The 20,922-nt window shown below is 40.7% G+C and overlaps 2 protein-coding genes across 2 annotated transcripts in view; one reads left to right on the top strand and one right to left on the bottom strand.

The window, feature by feature from the left end:
- The window catches only part of LOC145450413 (armadillo repeat-containing protein 6-like), a 28,063-nt gene that overhangs the window by 2,068 nt on the left and 5,073 nt on the right, over positions 1–20,922 (bottom strand). Inside the window, exons 7-10 of the mRNA XM_080328939.1 lie at positions 20,575–20,720; positions 6,392–6,523; positions 5,802–5,939; positions 139–256 (exon numbers count right to left, since the gene is read on the bottom strand). Coding sequence (XP_080185065.1) covers positions 139–256; positions 5,802–5,939; positions 6,392–6,523; positions 20,575–20,720 — 534 coding nt within the window. The remainder of the gene's footprint in view (positions 1–138; positions 257–5,801; positions 5,940–6,391; positions 6,524–20,574; positions 20,721–20,922) is intronic.
- On the top strand, positions 14,814–19,480 carry LOC145450422 (uncharacterized). Its single transcript, XM_080328947.1, has 3 exons — positions 14,814–14,982; positions 17,259–17,507; positions 18,018–19,480. The coding sequence occupies exons 1-3, from the start codon at positions 14,872–14,874 to the stop codon at positions 18,672–18,674; spliced, it is 1,017 nt and encodes a 338-aa protein (XP_080185073.1). The 5' UTR covers positions 14,814–14,871; the 3' UTR covers positions 18,675–19,480.

Here is a 20,922-nt window from a genome sequence, read left to right as displayed (position 1 = left end):
AGCATATGCAACAGCTTAATTGCAGTAGGAATCGCTACTATTACGCTTCTTAAAAACACTCGCGTACTCGCTATACAGCGCTATAGAAAAACATACTCACTGATTGAATTGCGTATAGCCAAACTACAGTCGGCTTACCTGAAGAAAATTTCGTTCGCGCTGCGCGAATCAACTCCTCTATCCCCAGCTCCAGAAACATGACGGAATACTGTCTGGTCCGGGCGACCAGGTTTCGCACCAGCATGCACGCAGTTTTCTGGAACAAAATCGGAAAGCGTCAGCCACTCATTCGTCGTGAAATAAGGCTTCGTTTTAGCGCCCCAGATTGAAGTTTCACGAAAGCCCGTCGACTTTATATAATATAGCAGGGTTGGGCAAACTGCGGCTCTATAATGATTGCGCCATTTTGGTAGAGAGGTTTAACCTGAATATAAATTGATGCATTCTATCACGCAACAATATGCGTTTTGTTTTCGGGTTGTTTCTTTCCTTATGAGTAACGTAACACTTGCCAGGACACGTAAATTCCGGGCTAACCGTGGTGAATACGACTATCCCATTAGTATGGTTAAGTCTAGCAATAACTGCAGAGTATGTAGTTGAGCGTACGAAGTAGATGAACCGGAAAATACAACTTTTAAAACACAATGAGGGAAAGAGTTGCATTGATTGATAATGGGTCTTATCTGTCAAGATTACCTCAATAATTGCAAAGCTAGTAATTTAAAAAGTCATTACGAGACCAAACACCAAAACTTTGCCGCGAGTTACCCAACGGAGACGGATTTACGGCGTAATAAGATTACCGAACTGTGACCTTCCTTAAATGCTCAGCAGCACTGGAAGGAACTGGCCCGCACTGCTGATATCTTACGGTAGTATATATTACTATTTCCAAATCTGTTACGCGGGTCAGAAGGCGAGAAGGAGCCTAGCTAAACCTACAAAACTCGGGAAGGCATTCCGGGGCAAATCTCGAAGGTTATGGTCGGCGTTGAGGTTGGTTTTGCGAAGTGTCGTTGTCGCGTGTGAAAGATCTACCCTCGATTATAATCGTGATGCACCGCACGCATTGCACCTACAATCAAGCCTGCAAGGCCATAAGCAGGCAGCGAAAGCGTGACACCGTGACACACACGATGCACCGGGCGCAAAGGTAAGGTTATGCGAATATCAATCGCGCACTCGCAAACCGCACTCTGCAATCGATCACGAAAAGCAATTCCGAAGACACGCCGTCGCTTAATTGGCCGATCGATAAGACCTTCCGCAAAACAGAAGCGTTGCAGCAAAGCCACGGGATTTCGGGTCGGTAAAGTCACTTCGAAATCACCTACAATGACGCGTGCTGCAGGCTTCCGGGCCAAGGCTACGCCGGGATGGATGAGTCACGAATCAACATTGAAATCGACTAGAGCCGACTTTTATCGGGGGCATTTTAGGGCTACCGCCGCGTGTGAACATCGTCCTATACGCTAGGGCTACAAGATTTCGCTACGTCTTAATTTAATCATCGCTTTTAAGCTCGCGGGGGATAGGTAAAACCGGACAATATATCCGTACTGATATTTGAATAGCTTCTTGGGGGTGCGGAACTGCGCTGCACGATTGAATAGTACATTCGCGTTGTAACGAACCCGGAAATCATCGACCGACACTCGCCGGGAAGTGATCGGCAGCAATTAGCAGAGTATTTCATCACGGTGACGTTATATTTGGTAATTATCGATATACAATTTTCTGTTCAATTGTTTTCTAGTTACCGACGATTACCCCTTATGTCAGGGGTGGGCAAACTTTTGAGCTCGCGGGCCGCATTGACCATCTGAATCCATTCGCGGGCCGCACGATGTAAAATTGGCATTAAAAACCAAAACGCAACAGTGGTATTTGATTATATACTGAGGACATGGAGATAATATATATGCTTATTTAAAACAATCCAGACATCGCTTTGATGATATTGTACACGCGTAGAAACAGTGGCGAGATTTCATAGGCTGGTCGACCTCAATAATCAATTTGTCAAACTATAGAGATGAAAGTCGGTTGTCGCGATTCCTAGAACAGGATTGAAATTTAAATCTATGAGCAGCATTCTGTTCATAGATTTCCTAATTCCACATTTGGTTCAGTTCCAGGACACACAATGCTGACAGCACCATAACCATGTAAGCTTCAAACACGCTTCTACTACATGAAATATAAATACCCTAATCCTACGCATACAGAGAACGAATCTACCTAAGACATCGCGAATCGTTTTTTATAAGCACATCACTGAAATAATTAAACTGGAGTGGCCAATCTGAAATCACACTCGTGATCCGAATTATGTCAAGCTCGTTGAGGATTTCTGTGATGTTTAGCGGTTAAAACCTTTCAAACAGCGTGGGCTTCGAGAGTCCGGCTGTCGCGCCGGAAATTAAACATATAATATAATATATACTAATAAAATATTACAGGAAGTATTACCTTAGAACAGTGGTTCTCAAACTTTGCAAGACACGCCACCACTTATGAAGGTAAAAGATTTCTCGCTAGCAAACCTAACGGATAGTTTGATGGCACGGCAGGTTATGACTGTGGATGAGCAATTTAATTTTTAAATATGAAATTCAGACTATTTATAGAGCAATAATCATGAATGGAAAGGAAATCGCGCGGAGCGCGAAAAAGTTTTTCAGGTGATCCCAGCTTCGCGCCACCCTTCAGACGCTTTCACGCCCCCTACTTTGACAACCACTGCCTTGTACAATGATCATGGTGAAATATACTAAGAAAAAGATTTTAAAATCAAGTCCCTGCATTAATTGGATTTTTAGTACGCATTTCATCAATATTTTTAATGAGTTTCTGTAGACTCTCGCGGGCCGCACAGAACGGTGTGGAGGGCCGCATGCGGCCCGTGGGCCGTAGTTTGCTCACCCCTGCCTTATGTGGATCGAAAATAGTCGGGTTTATTTCAACATGAATATATTAATCAATTGTATAACGCTGCTCCGCACCTCCAAGGGTCTCTTGGGATAAGAAATGAATATTTAATTTAGTCATTGCTCATACACATTACACATACATACTAATATATATCAGTTCTGTGACATCGGCACCACGCTTTTACAAAACCGCTAATTTGAAGATATTGAAGAAACGTTAAAGCAATCGCCGATGAAAATCTATCATCTTGGCCGATGTGACGGTCCTACTAACACACACACACACACACACACACACACACACACACACTGAGAAAGACAGATAAACAAGCCCGAGTACAGCTAGAAAATTCCCAGCTTTTCCACATTATAAGAGAATTGCGGTTACAGCAACTCAGTTTTTTGCCAAATTTGATCACAATTAGAATTACTGAATTCGCGAAGTTATTGCCGTCGAAAAATTTGGATTATGAATAAAATAGTATTAAGGATTTACGGTGACCAATTCTTAAATTATTTATTATAGTGGTGCCCACCGTAGATACTATTTTATTCTAAGCCAAAATTTTCGACGGCAATAACGCCGCTTCCACTGGTTGGAAACGAACCAAATTTGGTGAACATCGTTACTATAGGCAACCTAACACTTTCATGGGGTGAACAGCAAATTTTAAAAAAAATTTTTTGTATAATAAATAGAAACTTTCTTCTCCTGTAGCAATGCGACTACTGGTTGGAATTGAACCAAATTTGGTGTGTAGGCTTAAATTAGGTAACCTAACAATCTCATCAAGTAGCCAGTACGATTTGAGAAAAAAAGTAATTTTTGAAGAGCCCCACTGCGCATCCGCTTCTACATTATAAGCGCGACAATGTCAAGAACTAAAGCCAAGACGAATCGCCCAAATAGGGAACTAGCACGACCGAGCAACCGCTCAATAAACGCGCGCGCGTCCGTTCATTTCCGTAGCAATAAACAGAGCCGGCAGCGAGGCGGATAATACGTGACGCTCGTGCCAGCAATTAGGCGAAAGGCAACGTTTTGAGAACAAGCTGCCGAGCCTGTAGGTAGGCGTGTAACTAGCGCGTGATACAATGTAGGCCAGGGGTGGGCAGGGCAAACATTTCAGCCCCGGTAATCTTATTCTAATATCATTCCCGGTTGTAGGTTGTCTAAAAAAAACGATGCACACCAGATTTGGCTCAATTCCAACCAGTAGAAGCCGACGCAGAGCCAATTGAAATTTTCGGATTCATTATAAGAAATTTTAAAAAATATTTCCAAATTTTAAAGTCAGCCCCGTCTAATTGTTAAGTGGCCTAAAAAGAACAATGTATAACGAATATTGCTCACTTCCAACCGTTAGAATCGAAGTTATTGCAGTTGAATAATTTGGATTTGCAAAAATCGCGTTGACGGCGGAAAACCCCAGAATTATGAATAAAAATTCAAATAACTTCGCTCCTACGGGTTGAAATTGCGTCATATTTGTTTTGCATCGCTTTTGTACACACCTCGACAATTTCACGGGCTTGACAGTAAATTAGCCACGGACTAATGTTGTCAAAAACTTGTTCGGGGGCCGCGGGAGGTGGTACATACTCAAAACCGATCCGAATAACGAGCCAACCTATACGCAAGGTCACACACAGGCCGCGGAAACATAGCGTAATGAATCTTAAATCTTAACCTTAAACGCAGAATCGATTCGCGGGCGTGCTACGAATAAACATAAACGACCCTGCAGAGGTGAAAACGAAAGTCAACAAAACGGATAAGTCTCGTTTCAAGGACTCTCGACAGCCGATGATAAGCTACTCGATTTCCGGCCTCGCGCACGCGTTTTTGTGGTGTTTTCGCGCGAAAGATGACACCCGCAACAGGTGAATTCGGGCTGGCATTTCAACAGACAATAACGCGAAGCAGTAGTTTACCTGCAAGCCGCAAAGACCAATCAGATGTAAAAGAAAATGATATGGACAGAATTTGAATCAACTTTTCGTGAATTCAATAATGCGTCCTTGCTCTAATTTAATTAGTTTCCTTAAAATACTACAGGTGATCTGTATCGCACATAACGAGCGGAGTTCGGTGTACAGGAATTTGCTATTCTCACGCTGATGACAATGAACTTTTCTGAATGAAATTGAATGAACTTCATTCAATGTCCAAGTTTTGGCGAATTCAGTAATTCCAATTCTAATCCGGGGTCTACGATAATGCGTAGGTCACGTTTAATCCAATTTTGAAAAATTGTGTAGCTGTAATTCTAATTTTAGTCTAATTAGTAGAAAAGGTGTGTAGCTATAATTCTAATTCTAATCTAACTTGTAAAAACTGTGTAGCTATAATTCTAATTCTAATCTAATTTGAAGAAACTGTATAGGCTAGCCAAGCTATAATTCTAATTTAATCTAATTTGAAAAAAACTGTATAGCAATAATTCTAATTTCATCTAATTTAAAAAAAATGTGTAGCTATAATTCTAATTATAATCTAATCTGAAAAAAACTAGTTATAATTCTAATTCTAATCTAATTTGAAAAAACTGATAATTCTAATCTAACTTGAAAAAAGACTGTGTAGTTGTAATTCTAATTTTAGTCCAATTTGTCAAAAAACTGTGTAGTTATAATCCTAATTCTAATCTAATCTGAAAAAAGTGTAGTTAAAGCGTGGACTGTGTAGCTATAATTCTAATTCCAATATGATTTTAAACTATTCCAGCTGCTCAAGTCTGCTTAACGGCGCATATCACCCAATCATTACGTTACAAGCACACATCACACACGCAACGGGTTCAGCCGGCACGCGTCGCCGATTCCGCGGCATCTCGGCAGCTGCAATTACCACGCAACGCATACCTGAACGCCAGCGTGCCTCTCGTGAACGCTCATAGCCTGCACCACCACGGGAGCCACCTTCGCGTCCACCACAAGCTTGCAGTGCGCCGGATTTCGGAGGGTCAACGTGGTCAGAGCCGCAAAGCACGATTCGCATATCTGCAGAAATCAGAGGCGGGGTCAGGTCATGGCCAAATGACCAAACTCGCCAACGTAAATACTATTATTTCAAAATACGGTCGAAATTTCAAAGAGTAATAACTTCGTTTCTACCGGTTATAATTGAGCCAAAACCTCTGTTGACTACAAATGTGCTATTAAAGGAGATGATGTTTAATAGAGTAATCAGGTACATGTACTGTATTTCTTACTAAATATACCATAGGCGTCTGGTAAACCACACGTCTGGTAAATCGCTACTCCTACTCATAACCAAGTAGAAATTTACAGCGTTACTTCTAGGTCTGCATTTAAAACAAAGAGTGTTTTAAAACACTGAAAAACTTCAAACAAATGCCCTTTAAGAGTTTTTTAAAATGCAACCCTAGTTACTTCCAATTCTTCTTGACGAACAACACAGACTACTTTTGACCACATCCGAGTGAGCTTACCGACGGGTTAGCGATGTACTTGTCCAGCACCTGCATGAGCATGCCGGCGGCGCCGTCTTTCATCACAAACATCTTCACGTCGTCATTACGACTGATGGCCTGCAGGAGATCGACGCAATTCTTGACCACGCCCTGAACGCGAATGCCGCAAATTTTTATTACAGGGCGCGACGCATGATTCGACAGTATTATGTAGGGTTGTTATAAGCTGGGGTTGGCCATCGAAGTTTAAAGTGTACATTGTGTACAATGAAACGTTATTTTGGTGGTAATACCAGGCAACAAACGTTCTGTAACTAAGAAAATATCCATGCAACAAAGCATCACAGATGATTGAATGTCGTTGGTAAATTATTCACGCAGTAGCATAAGTATACAATACATTTATGTTATCAATTGAATAATATCTTCATATTGCAATAAACGCGAGTATTTTCGGCTGACGCTCGTCAGGGGTAACCTTCAGCAGCTAGTATAGATTCGGAGAGAATATTGTATATCAACAATCGTATCACCAAATATGACATAATTATTCGAAATTTCATGTCGGCCCGTCATATTTTGTGATACGATTGTTGATATACAATGGGTATATATATTCTCTATAATAGTTGAAGATTACTCCTGACGAGTTTCCGCCGAAAATACTCGCGTTTATTCCCTTTCCCATATGAAAATAGTATTCAATTGTATAAGACCATTAGCATGTTTATCAATACATATTCTTTTTATTATTATTACTATTTAGAGACCAAGATAAGCGTTTGATCGATAGAGTATTCCAAGTCGTTTCGACTTCCATCTTTCAATAGCATCGCGATCTACTGATGTTTTAAATCGATTAAAATAATAATATACGATTAAACGAATGAAGGTATGATCCACCCCTGGCTCTATGTATTCACCTAATCTTTAATGTCGATTCAATTCCTACCATTTCGAAACGTAAAACATAAATGTGAAGGTTACCTGCGAATTCAGTACTTGGCACCCCTGACCCGAATCCGAATACGGTACATTAATACGTACCTTCTGAGTGCGGTATATCATCACAATCCACGCTAATATTCAGTGAAACATTTATTGTCGAATTTATCAACACAAAGTTGATGTATCGCTTAATGATATTGAGTACGGTAATGTATTCATATTGAAATAACCCGAATATTCTCGGCTGACAATCGTCAGCAAGTAGTAGAGTATTGGAAATAACATTTATGAAGTGCCTTATTCACCGGTAACCACCGCGACAACCTGGGATATCTCTCTAGCATCCGATGACTCGACAAGATTCGATTACATTTGTGCCCGTCTAAAAGACGATATTATGATTAGCACTGAATAGACAGCGCGCCGAGAGAGGCCGCAAAGAAAATAAAAGGCCTCGAGTCTCCATTAAAATCTTCTGCCTTACGTCATCGGGCAGAAATCAACCGGGTTTCACGCATCGACAATTACGAATAACTCCGCCGCGGTAAAAGGACGCTCCATTGTTACGGCGTAGGAATTTCGAAACAGAGTTATTATAACGCGCAAATAAAGACAGACAGCCGATGGCCTCGGATGTTAAGAAGCGAGATTGAGAAAAACTATACTATACAATTGTATATTGAAGGTCTGTAACTCCAAAAAGATTAACAACAAGATTGTGTTTCGTGAAGGCTAGGCGTTTATATAATGCCCATAAGTATCCCTTTATTTAACTCTTGGCCTACAAGGGATCAGTAAGGTTCGAGTTATTTCGTGTGTAGATAGCAACGCAGATAATCTAGAGAAAGTATTATAGATAGTAAATTTAAATTTTGAAGTCTTACAGCGACAATACTGTAATCTTCCCGTGACACGTGAGGTGCCCGGCATATGGTATAAGCCCAATACCCTCTGCGCGATGCACGAAGGAACCGTAGGGCGAGAGCCAGAGATCAGACATTGTATCCGATGGAATTATTAATAAAGCGATATTCATACTAGGGGCTAGAAACAATTTTGATTGTGCTGATTCTAGTCAAGTCATGAGATGAGTTTTTCTAGTACAAAAATGATACGCAGAACATGCATTATTTTCTTTGTGGTCGCATAAAAGGTACATATCGACTAGCGAAGCGGTTGGCGATAATCAAGTGCTTATTTCACATCGTCCCGGAAAAAGGGCCGCGTTTCATCATGCATGGCAGCTAAAATAGCCGAACATTTCTTCAAACCTTCAATTATTCATACACCACACCTACGGCTTTGTGCGAAAAATAGAGAATACGCGACGTCTTGTAGTTTTTGAATAATGCAAATTGCGCGCCTACGGACGGACCGTGGGAGTTCTGAATTATTTGCCGAACCGAAGCTCAACTTCACGTGTTTGGTCACGAAATTACAGGATACAGAACAGCGATATTTGGTACGCATTGCAGAGAGGTTTTTGTGCGGTGGCCCGGCCTGATTACAGCAGCCAGAGACAACTAGATGTTTCAAATTACACTAATTAGCGCAATATGCAGGAGATTTAATTCTAATCTAATTTATGAAATGTTTCGATATGCTCCGATTTCAATTCTAATCTAACTTATGGTTTTGCTGAAAATGTTACAGGATAACTGTATAATGCGAAACCAGCAAAGCTTGAAGTACAGACATTTGTTGTTCCCGGGCTTGTTAGGTGGAATGAAATCGGATTATATATGAACTCGACTTAGTTTTTGGGGTAACTTCAAAGTTCTATTTAGGAATTTAATTCAATATCAGTTTTTGCGGATTCAATGACTATAATGTAACTTGGATAATTCTGTGTAGCTGTAATTCTAATTTTAATATGATTCTCCATCTGTCGCGGTGAATGCGTAAAATCAGTACAACAACATATCAAGTCCTAGTTCACGGGCGCGCTTCCAAAACACCGCTGTCACGCGAAATCAGTTGAGCGTCCGTGAATTGCGAAAGCAATTCGCCCCGCGTAACGGTGCGTCAGCCACAAATTTTAAGCGGCGTACTTTTCTAACGGGGGTCGATTTCTAAAACTAAACGGAGCGCGTCCGGCCGTGTAATTTTGCGCGAAAACTTCGCAACTCTCGGCATTGTTGGCCAGTAATCAATTGCAGAAATGAGGGCTGAGTATTGTGAGGAAACAGAGAAGTTTGACGGCGTCGCAGAACAGTTCAATCCCCATACATATAGTAATTGAATAGTATATTGATATTGAAATGAGCCCGAATATTTTCGGCTGACACTCGTCAGGGGTAATTGTTAGCAACTAGTCGAGAATTGGAAAGAACATTGTATAACAACAAACGTATTACAAAATATGACGTCACAGGCATGAAAATTCGAATAATCGGGCAGAACAGATAGCTCAAGCTTAATGTACTGGCGAGCAATTCTAGTTCTAGTTGCAACTTTTGAAAAGTTAGTAGTTCTAGTTCTAGTTGGGCATATTAAAATACCAGTGGCTCCTAAAGTCTGATTAAATCTTGACGAATAAGGGCATACAACGGAACAGGCACTTTCCATCCAGCCTAAATTACGAGACAACATAATTAGTCCGAACCCGCGTGATCGATAATTCCACGCCGCAATCGACAGTGCAAAATATACCGGAAAAACACAATGCACATGAATGAGCCGAGGGAATGAATCAGTCAAAATCGACTCGGCAACTGTCATAAGAGACGGGCGGAGAAAATGAGATTATGATTAACTTCATTGATTTTGCGACAACAATCAGTTTATTAATAATTTCATTATTTGTAGAACTATTCTTAGTAACAGAACTTCAATATACGATTGAATAGTATATCTATGTTGAAATAAACCCGAATATTTTCGGACGAAACTCGTGAGGCAGAGGTAATCGTTAGCAACTAGTAGTGAATTGAAAAGGAAGTTGTATATCAACAATCGTGTTACCAAATATGACGTAACCGGCCTCGATTGTTCGAAATTTCAAACCGCTGACGTCATAGTTTGCGACACGATTGTAAAAACGAAAAACACGGGAAGGATCACCCCCCTACTCTGCATAGCCTACTCTGTACAGTTAGGATTACGCACGGCAGACTAGCGTATGCTTGCATCAATTTTGCGAGTGAAATTTCCATCATATGTCACTCGGAAAACGTCATATACAAGAAACGGGGTGGATAAAATGAGATTGTAATTAGCGGCATCGATTTTTGCGGTTAATTACTAATTTAATCATTTCAAAACACCACAAGATTGCCATAAAATGACAAGATATCAAGAAGTCAGAACTGGACTGTGGTCTTTCAATCAAACGCTCGTTTTAAGCGCTGAAAATTGGTTCAATACAGTCCAATCTGCAGAGAATCTCGGAGAACTTCAGCATACAATTGAATAGCATATTTATATTGGAGTATACCCGAATATTTTCAGCTCACACTCGTCAGGGGTAATCGCCAGCAACTAGTAGAGAATTCGAAAGAACATTGCATTGTATTTTAACAGTTTAATCTCGCGTAGATTACATTTTCGACTAATATTCGTAAATACCAAACCGCGCCGTGTTCAAGCGACCCAATTTTGAGAGCGCACTTTCACCAAATCTTCCGATACAGTTTTGTAGGCATTCATCCGTTCGTATATCGCGTTAGCATTCGCCCGGGGCAAAACTACCATCATCTGCCAGTCGCTAAACGACGTTAGCCGCTGTCAACCAGCACTCAAGCAGGTATACAGTGTCGCAGGCCGGCAGTTGAAAGCGAACAGCAAAAACTAACAGTTTACAGCTAACGACAGGGCGGATTTATGCCACCTAGTTGAAATCGGAAGCAAGGCGATCTTTAGGAGTATTTACAAAATCCCTGAGTGACGGATGGTTAATTTACAAGCGATTTCTACAATATTTACAATGACGCAATCGAGAAAGGTAAAGTTTACAATCCTAATACCTAAGGCACAGCTTTTAAGCACTCGGGTTTTGACAGCAGGTGGCTCAATAGCGTGAGCTCGTCAGATTTCGAGCAACGATGGCTCCTAACCGAATCTACGTCATGACCTCAAAACGTCAGAACGATTTTGAAATTAGTCGGACAAGGCGGCTTTTTCGGTTCTTGTGTACTTTTGTATTAGCAAAAACATGACCGTCACAAATCAGGGTTTCCCATGAACATTTCAAAATTTATGGCGTTTATGATTGGTTTAGATTTAGGGTATCGTACGAGCAGTCATTGCCCTTTCCGTCAATCCTAAACCTCGACCCTAATCTTACGATACCCCAACCCTAACCTCCAACTTTACGGTATCTCAACCTTAACATTACAATACCCAATCCTAACCCGAACCCTAATTTCACTATATATGATACGTCGATGCCCCAACTCCAATTGTATGATTACCAACCCCAAACCAAACCGCCTACCTTAATCCAATTATACCCTTAAGTGCAAAGTCCTAAACCAATTACAAATACCATAGATTTTGACATGTTCATGGGAAACCATGGTTGGTGACGGTCATGTTGTTGTGGATAGAAAGTACACGAGACCCGCTTTTCCTCCCACCGTCCGTAGAAATTCGTCAAATATCGTCAGTACTGACGCGTTATCCCAAGAATTCAATACTCGTAAATACGTGTAGGCTAATTAACCGATGACGTTTTGGCGCTCTAAACGCTATTAATCAGAATGCAAACAAACATACATCGCAGTCATCATATTTTCGATATCTCCCAAAACACAACATATGCCGACAACCAACACGTGATCTCGGTCAATTTGTTGAGTTCTTGTCCACGTTTCGTGAATACGTGGACTCCACTGGAGTAGTAGTAATAATATCGTAGTAATATCGCAGTAAGCTGACTGTTCTAATCACGGATCATCTCCCGATCCGATTCAAGGACATGCTTTCGCCCTCACCGCAGCAAATGGAGCGAGTCTAACGAAAGATTATATTCCCTTATGAAGGATACATGTATTACCGAGTTTACGGGCGTCTACGCAAACACAGTATATCATAGCAGGTACTGCGCAAATATGAAACGAGGTAACGAATGGCCTAGCCGACGAAAAACAAGAAAGAATTGTGAAACAAGGCGAGTTTGCACTGTTGACAGACTCGGCGAGTTGAGATTTGAAGATGCCCGTACCAGTTTAGTGGCGGGGAAACCAGTATGAAGCTTGTTGTTTCCTCCAAAGAAGGTGATGCAAGGAATTGTAGAGATATCAGTGCTGAAATCCGTTCAAAGGTCTGAATGTGTCAGTAAAGGATCAGGATCGAAAAAGAGCAGCTTTTTATCCATTGTTGGAGTTGGATATCGAGGCTTAACTAAAAATCCGCGGCATGTATGACAGATGACTAATAGCATGGAAATAATGCGAAATGAAATAGCACAGCCGGAACAGAGCAATGCAAGCTGTGTGTCTTGAATATCCGGCAAATCCTTATAAACTGGCAAGTTTTCGATTTGTTCCGCAATTTATTACGTTCCTGACGCAAGAACTTGTAAAAAAATGGGTCTAATGCCAAAAGTTTAAGGCAATTGTCATAATCAGTCTCCATCACGGTAGAAACATTGACAGGTACGTGATATGTTGCAGACTTGCAGGAGTGGTCAATATCCATTATACAATGTAATTTTCAATTCTTTACCAGTCCCTGACGAGTGTCAGCCGAAAATATTCCAGTACGCTTCAATATGAATATATTATTCTATTGTATATTGAAGTTCTGTACCTCCAAGAGCCCCTTCGAGCGGTGAAAGTATGTAAAATGTCCAAAAATAACTCGAAAAACCCCTTGCTTTTTGCACTGGCCACGGGATAGAGATAAAGACGGTCAATAGATAGGAACCTGTCGATGTCACGAGGCCCTTGTCTTCCCGCCATTGTCAGCGGTAACATATTGTTCTCGTTCATGTTTCATTATGTGACGCGAACCGTTACCGCCAAGGCAGTTTCCCTCGATTTATTACCTATGCGTTAATATCGAATTACTCAAGTTAATGAGATTAAAGTATGTCGTGCCGCATCCTCGATAAGTCGTATACGCCGCAGTCGTGGCCCGTGAATTGTACAATGGTTTGTGGAGAAGTTTGAAAACGCGGTGGTCACTTGCATAGAACGTAGATTGACATTCGCCAGCGATATTTAACCGAACAAGTCATGTCTAGTAGGGTCTGAGGTCTGCTTGCATTATCTTCCGTTACATTTTTCAGTGTAAATGCCTTTAGTATGTGTTCTAGCTAGACCAAAGTGGGTGTCTGATTGCATACCTCTGCTGCGGACTCAAAGTAGCCATGTTCATTTCATACATTTTGAGAAAATTAACTTTACGTAAAGTCTTCATTTTCTTCCGGCTATATCCTGGGCAATGGCCATGATTAACATTGCAATAATATGATAAACATAAACATTGCTAAGATATGGGTCAAAAATGAAAATTTTGACAAAAAGCTTGATTTTGAAGATCTTCTCGGAGGTACAGAACTTCAATATACAATTGAATAGTATATTCATGTTGAAATGAACTATAATTGCTGACGATTACCCCTTACGAGCGTCAGCCGAAAATATTCGGGTTCATTTCAATCTGAATATAATATTCAAACTTGATATATAAGTTTGTTATGAATCTTAAAATTTGAAAAATGACCATAAGTCGTTTTGACATCTTACTATCTTTTCATGTTATCGCAGTTTTGCGGTGTTTGAACCAATGAAAGCATCAATAAAACTAACCAGAATGCTTATCCAATAGTAATATTTGTAAATATTACCGAGAAGACGGAATTAGATGGTGTGAAAAAAGCATCGATTGGAGTCTGAATTCATCTCCAAAAGTTAATGAAAGTCCTTTTTTTTCACATGTCTTTGCTTCGCGGCCAACATTTCATCAAGAGTTTTGTTCTGGGCAGGCTTGATTAAGAGGAAGTCCGCTCCTTCCCGAGCTAACTACAACCCTCACGCAAATAACCACTTTCGTACAAATACTTACACTCCAGCCTGAACAAGATAGCAATAAATAGCATTTTGGAGGCAGAGAACTTCAATATACAATTGTATAGTATATTGCAGATAGGATTAGCCAGGATGGATGAAGAAATCGACTTTGTTCAAATGGAAGGGTCAGAAGTACAGCCAGGATGGCGTAATGAATAGGCAGGTAATCGGTACAGTCATATACCGCTCCCGATATAGGCAACAACAATTCGTCATCGCACGTATCGGACTCGCAATGATCGCAAAGCACGTGACCAGCCAATTCAAATTTGCCGCCATTATCACAAGCGATTTCCTCATTCAATTAGAATCGATGCGCCGTCGGCAAAACATTAAAACGCGGTAAATACATACAGGTAGGACATCCTTCATGCGCTAACAACAATGAAAAGCATACAAATCACGAACGTAATCAGTAGTGTTGCGCCGTAGATTGGTCGTTTTTATAAATGAAATGCTGATGGTATATTGAACCGACCGACTCTTTATTCAATATAGAATTGCTGGTGATAATCAGAGCTTAACTAATACAATATGAAGGACGATTACTACTGTTTCCAACTGGTGGGCAATCAGACAAGCATCAAGCGAATGGTTGCATATCTGTATTTGATTCAAGCCAGAAGCCAAGAACAGACCATACGGGTGAGTGAGAGCCTGCATCCCGCAAGTGTCAATGTCTGTTATTACTAACGGCACCACGAAATGAGCAATTGTTCACTGAGCTATCGACAGATTAAAGCAGGGGTGGGCAAACTACGGCCCGCGGGCCGCATGCGGCCCTTCATACCGTTCTGTGCGGCCCGCGAGAGTCAAAAGAAAATTAATAAAAATATTGATAAAATACGTACTAAATATCGAATTAATGCTGGGACTTGATTAAATTTTTCTTAGTATATTTCACCATGATATTTCTAAGACAGTGGTTCTCAAACTGCCCACACCCCCCACCCCCCTTGAGGGGTGAAAGCATCTGAAGATGGGCGCGAAGTCGAGTTCAACTGAAAAAATTTTTCGCGCATGGCGCGATATATATTCCGTTAATGCTTGTTACTCTGTATTTTTTTGTCTGAATTTCATATTTCAAAATCTCTCATCCACAGTCGTAACCTTCCATGCCATATAACTATCCGTTAGGTTTGCTAGCATCGGTTTGCGTTTTGAGATATGACGATAAGGGGGGTGCGAACTCTTTTACCATCATAAGGGGGTGGGGTGACATGTCTTAAAAAGTTTGAGAACCACTGTACTAAGGTGAATACTTCCTCTATCATTTTTATGTTTAATTTCTGGCGCGACATCCCGATCTCAAGGCCCCCCGCAGGTTGAAAGGTTTCAACTGCTAAACATCAAAGAAATCCTAAACGAGATTGACATGATTCGGATAACGAGTGGGATTTCAGATTGACCAGACCACTCTAATTTAAATTTTCCAGTCATGTGCGCATAAAAAATGATTCGCGCGTGTCTTAGGTAGATTCGTTCTCTGCATGTGTAGAATTGGGCTATTTAAATTTTATCAACACATAGTAAAGCGTGTTTGAAGCTAACATGGTTATGATGCTGTCAGCATTGTTTGTCCTGGCACTGAATTAGAAGTGGAATCAGTAAATGTATGAACAGATCACTGCTCACAGATTTCAATTTCAATTCTGTTCTAAGAACCAGGACAACCGACTTCTATCACTATGGTTTTGACAAATTGGTTATTGAGGTCGGCCAGCCTATGAAATCTCACCACTGTTTCTGACGCGTGTACGATATCATCAAAGCAATGTTTGGAATGTTTTAAAAAAGGATATATATCATCTCCATGTCCTTACTATATAATCAAATACCAATATTACGTTTTGGTTTATAATCCCAATTCCATATAGCATAGTGCGGCCCGCGAATGGATTCAGATGTTGAATGCGGCCCGCCAGCTCAAAAGTTTGCCCACCCCTGGATTAAAGTAAAGTGTGGGAAATAAGCTCAAGTTTGAACACGACAAGGTAACTAATGATACGAGGTTCCGAACATTGTTGAATTGATCCCCAGCGTGTAACACCCGAGTGTGAATACTGAATAGCTACCGCTTGGACGCGGTGCTTCCTGCAACATTTATGTGATCCCAACGCGACCCTTTTTGCGTCTTTAATAACGTTACCACATGTCTTTCATTCATTAGAAAAGCCGCGCCATCATACACTATATAAAACTACATCAATATATATGACATACAACCGCTTCTGTAACAGAAAAAGTGTTTTATTTTTAACGTCACATCAATATACAAATGCATCTACCCCGGCACAGATTCAATATGTTCCGTGACAACATCCAACAATCGCTGACCCGGGAAAATAGCATATACAGCGCGGGTTAAACCGCACACAAGCTACGAAAATCAAGATCTGATAAATATAATGACACAATGAAGGTTACTGGCGAACCCCACGGGACATTAGTAGCTTAGCGGTATGCTACGGCCAGTCATAATAAGATATGATAATGTTGTTTGTGTCGCAGTCTCAGGGGTTCCCTAGAGGTCACGACGCGCAGTAGCTGTAAATATTCATTATCATCTTTCATTTTGTGTCAAAATCAAGTTTTAATGGTTTTGCTATTTTAAACCTGTTTTTGAAGCACAGTCCATTTCGTGCACCACAGTAATGTATTCGATTTTTGTTTTTTTGACTAGGTGAATATTTGGGGTTCGCCCATGGCTTTCAGATTAGCGCACGGGTTCACCAGATAATGAAGGTTAAGAACCACTGTTCAAAGGTATTATGCCGAGACCGCATCGCGCTATATCAACACAAGTTCCTCCTAACAGTCAAACACCGAGGCTTTCTCCTTTCCTTAACCAAATACCATCAAAGTGGGCAATCATTTTCAAATTTACCTCATTTAACGAGAGCGCTTCCCTACGCGTGTAGGTGTGTATTTGCGACGACCTGCCTCACATCGTCGAACCCTTCAACGAGGACCAAAAGAAAGACCAGTACAGCGAACTGCTGGAGGCGGACCTTTCCTTGTCGGTCAGTTACGGACGAACTTTGACCGTGAGCGCGTCAGAAAGTACAAATCACTACGCCTGCAAATGCGAGATCACGCCAGACTACGAGGTCGTCATACCTCCTGAAACCGTATGGACGGCCGGCGCTACAGTTACTGTCGATTTCAAAGTAAGTTAGGTAGCTCAGTGGCTCCCAAACTTCTTTTGACTAATCGTCCCCTAAATTACTCAAGGCATTCATAAATACAAATGTATATATTGTCCAGTGAATTATTTGCTTAATGTACTTCGACGACGTACTCCTACGGGGTCGCTGGGGCTGATATAGGGTCAAGCATTGAACCATTATTCTGTCGACATACATCGATTATTATTATAAATTGAACATGGTAATAAACCAAGCAGTTAATCAAATATAATTGACTGAACGTTTAACCTTTTTGCGCGGTCTCTGGAAAACGCTCCTCAAGGGGCAATATCACTCACTTTGGAAACCCCCGACGTAGCTTGACCATATTCGGGTAAAATTTCGGACAAAATTACCCATGACAAGCATATTTATTAGAATGACAAACAAACAAACAAAAAACACAGAAGAATACAATCCTTAGGATATCGGAAGACAAAATAAAATTCAATCCGTCCAATCGATATAGGATCCATCCATATTATTTTACAGGTTCGATTGTTGAAAGCAAACGACAATGCATCTGTCCAAATATCGATAATGTCACAAGACGACACTGGCAACGACATACCCCTCAGTGTCCGGCCAAGAATTCACTTAACCTGGCAACCCAACAACGTTGCCGGCGTCACAAAGCTACGGGAAGCATGGGAGGAAAACAACGACGACTCTACCCCTCCAGAGCGACGTAGCTGGGCAACGAGACAAGGTCCGCAGCCGTTTACAAGCACTTACGGCAATCACGGACACAAATCTGTAACCATGCCGCGACACCAGCAACCTGCCTATTCCAAAGTCGAGACGGTAGTCAAAAAGAAGATGACAAAGATGCAGCAAATCGAGGCGCAGTTGAGGCAAGAAGAGGACAACCGAAGATGGCAAGAAGAACGCCGAAAAAACCTTGAACTAAGACAACCAACGCACAGCGCTACCAGCTCCCAATCCAGCGATAAGAAATGGAGCGGCAGCTCCGTGTCTTCCTATCAAGACTCAGACTGGAACGTAGTAAGAGACCCACGCGCCACACAACAACCTCCTAACATGTACAACTACACAGAGCCAGAACCGGAACCGGAGCAAGATAACCTACCATCGTGGGCGCAAGGTCTCGGAGACGATTTTAATTATGATGACGTAGTGGTCGTATAGAAGAGATTGTCTTCAGAGTGTGAAATAATCAATGCGTGCTTATTCCGACCATGTCGACGCGATCGCAAAGCCAGTAACGGACATTAGCCCGAGAAATATATGGACATCAGGATACTGTGCCGTAATCCGAACAATCATTGCCACTGCCAGATATAATTTGAAAAGCTAGCTGGACAGTGCTAAGCATTGACAAACATTGCTGTGCTTCGTTAGTTAAGCCACGATGTCGCATATCTGGAGAACTAGATATATCTAGTTGTCTGATTGGACTAATTAAAGCGAAATGCCAATAATTTTATTATAATTTAATGACAAATGTTTCTCTGCTCTAATTCTAATCTAGCTTCTGTTATTTTCTAAAAATTCTACAGAACTGTGTGGTGCGAAACGACTCAAGCTTGGAACAGACATTGCCATTCTCATGTTGATATAGACGGAACTTGATTTTAGTTGTATTTCTGTACTGACTGACTGTACCATTAAAAGCTGTATTCTGTATAATTTCGTATCATTGAAAAAGCCTTATCTTATCACTTATTAAAAAAATATGTAATCGACAGAAGATATTATGTAATTATTGCATTGTTTATCCTCGTATAAGACACAGTATGCTATAATTCTATAATATGCGTCTGCTTCTCTATGAGTAAATTCAGACCGTGCGAAAAAAAATCAATCCGCAATACTTTGAAGAACCGTCTGTGTACTGAAGATATTTTCATGAAGTCCGTTAGTACAATGCACTATCTTCTTATGACAACAATAAAAATGACCGATACTAAAATATAACACGCAACAAAACAGGATTTAGTCGTTAATTTGTTGGTATCTGGGGGAGCGGAATCATTTCCAAAGTACATCAAGTTTACCAGACAAATCCGTCCAAAATTAGACCCATAACTGAGATCGTTGTTAAATGTGACGTCACAAATGTATCTTCAACAAATAGAATCGTGGCATGCAACAGGATTGTAACCAAGTCCCAAGGTTCCGAGTCACAAGTCAATTTGACTTCTATAGTTTTGACTCGAGTCAAGTCAAGTCATTTTCAATTAGCCATAGTGTTAAGACTCGAGTCCGAGTCATGGAGTTACCTGTTCAGCATCGTGTTCAAGTCAGATTCAAGTCACTTCTGTAACATTTTTGGGTGGAATCGGAGGTCTTGGATTCATAATATAGGCCTACTCATTTTTCTCACTTTACACCAGTTTTTTCAAACAGATAAAAGACAGTTTCTGGGCCGATTTTTTAATTATCAGTCCTGATATACGAATGCGAGACTTGAATGAGTAACATAGAATTTGTCAAGTCATATGACTTGGTCATGCGAAATTACTCAAGTACAAGTCGAATTAATACAGAAATTGACTGAGTCAAGTCACCCTAACAATCCTCCTCAACACTTCAAGAAATGAACAGAAATGACAAACAAACTCATGACAATAATATTACATGAAACGGTAGCAACTGTCACTAAAGACGTTTAATAACTTCCCACTAGATCCATTCAGGAAATTGCATTGTTAGTGTCATATCGTCAGTGTTCAGTCATTTTAAAACTTTGATGCCTCGTGAAGAACGCTCATTGCATGACCGGTATACCGACTTTTACTTCCCCTATCACATTGCCAACGATTAGCCGTTCTAAATGCTTGACAGCACACAACAAATGCTCAATGGTACCCATTCTTACTTATGTGACAAATGCTAACAAATGCAATTACATTAAGCAATATGGATGTTTACATGTGTGAAAATATATGTAGCGACTAAAGATGAGATAATGTTTTTCGTACTGCGTGACTTGGAACATTGCAACTTAATTCAGGCAGTACAAAGATCGCCCTACTATGATATTGTCATGTTATGTTGAATAAAGACAAACAAACAGCTGACTTACCATAACTGCCGTATGTGCTGATACCGATTTACGCAATGCATCGAATCCTCCCATATCAACAAATTCTTGACAATATTCATTCCGTACCATGACCCGGGACAAAGTTGACGAGATTTCTTTTGCCAAAACAGGGTCGGAATAATGCTCTGTAATAAAACATTGATCCTGATTAACTAATTCAAAATATGAGCCTTTTCATCTGAAACTGGCTCATCCATAATGATAGTTATATATATTTCCCATCCTTGGTTTATACAGCGTTGATCGTAAATTCGTAAGTAACTCTTGCATGCAGAAAAATTTGGTAGATATATCATAACATTTCAAATAATAATGCATAAAGCAAGT

The sequence above is a fragment of the Botryllus schlosseri genome, chromosome 11, assembly GCF_051294905.1.
Source record: "Botryllus schlosseri isolate E-star chromosome 11, Bs_hap1, whole genome shotgun sequence".
Classification (NCBI taxonomy): Eukaryota; Metazoa; Chordata; class Ascidiacea; order Stolidobranchia; family Styelidae; genus Botryllus; species Botryllus schlosseri.
This window is presented reverse-complemented; position numbering and strand designations above follow the sequence as displayed.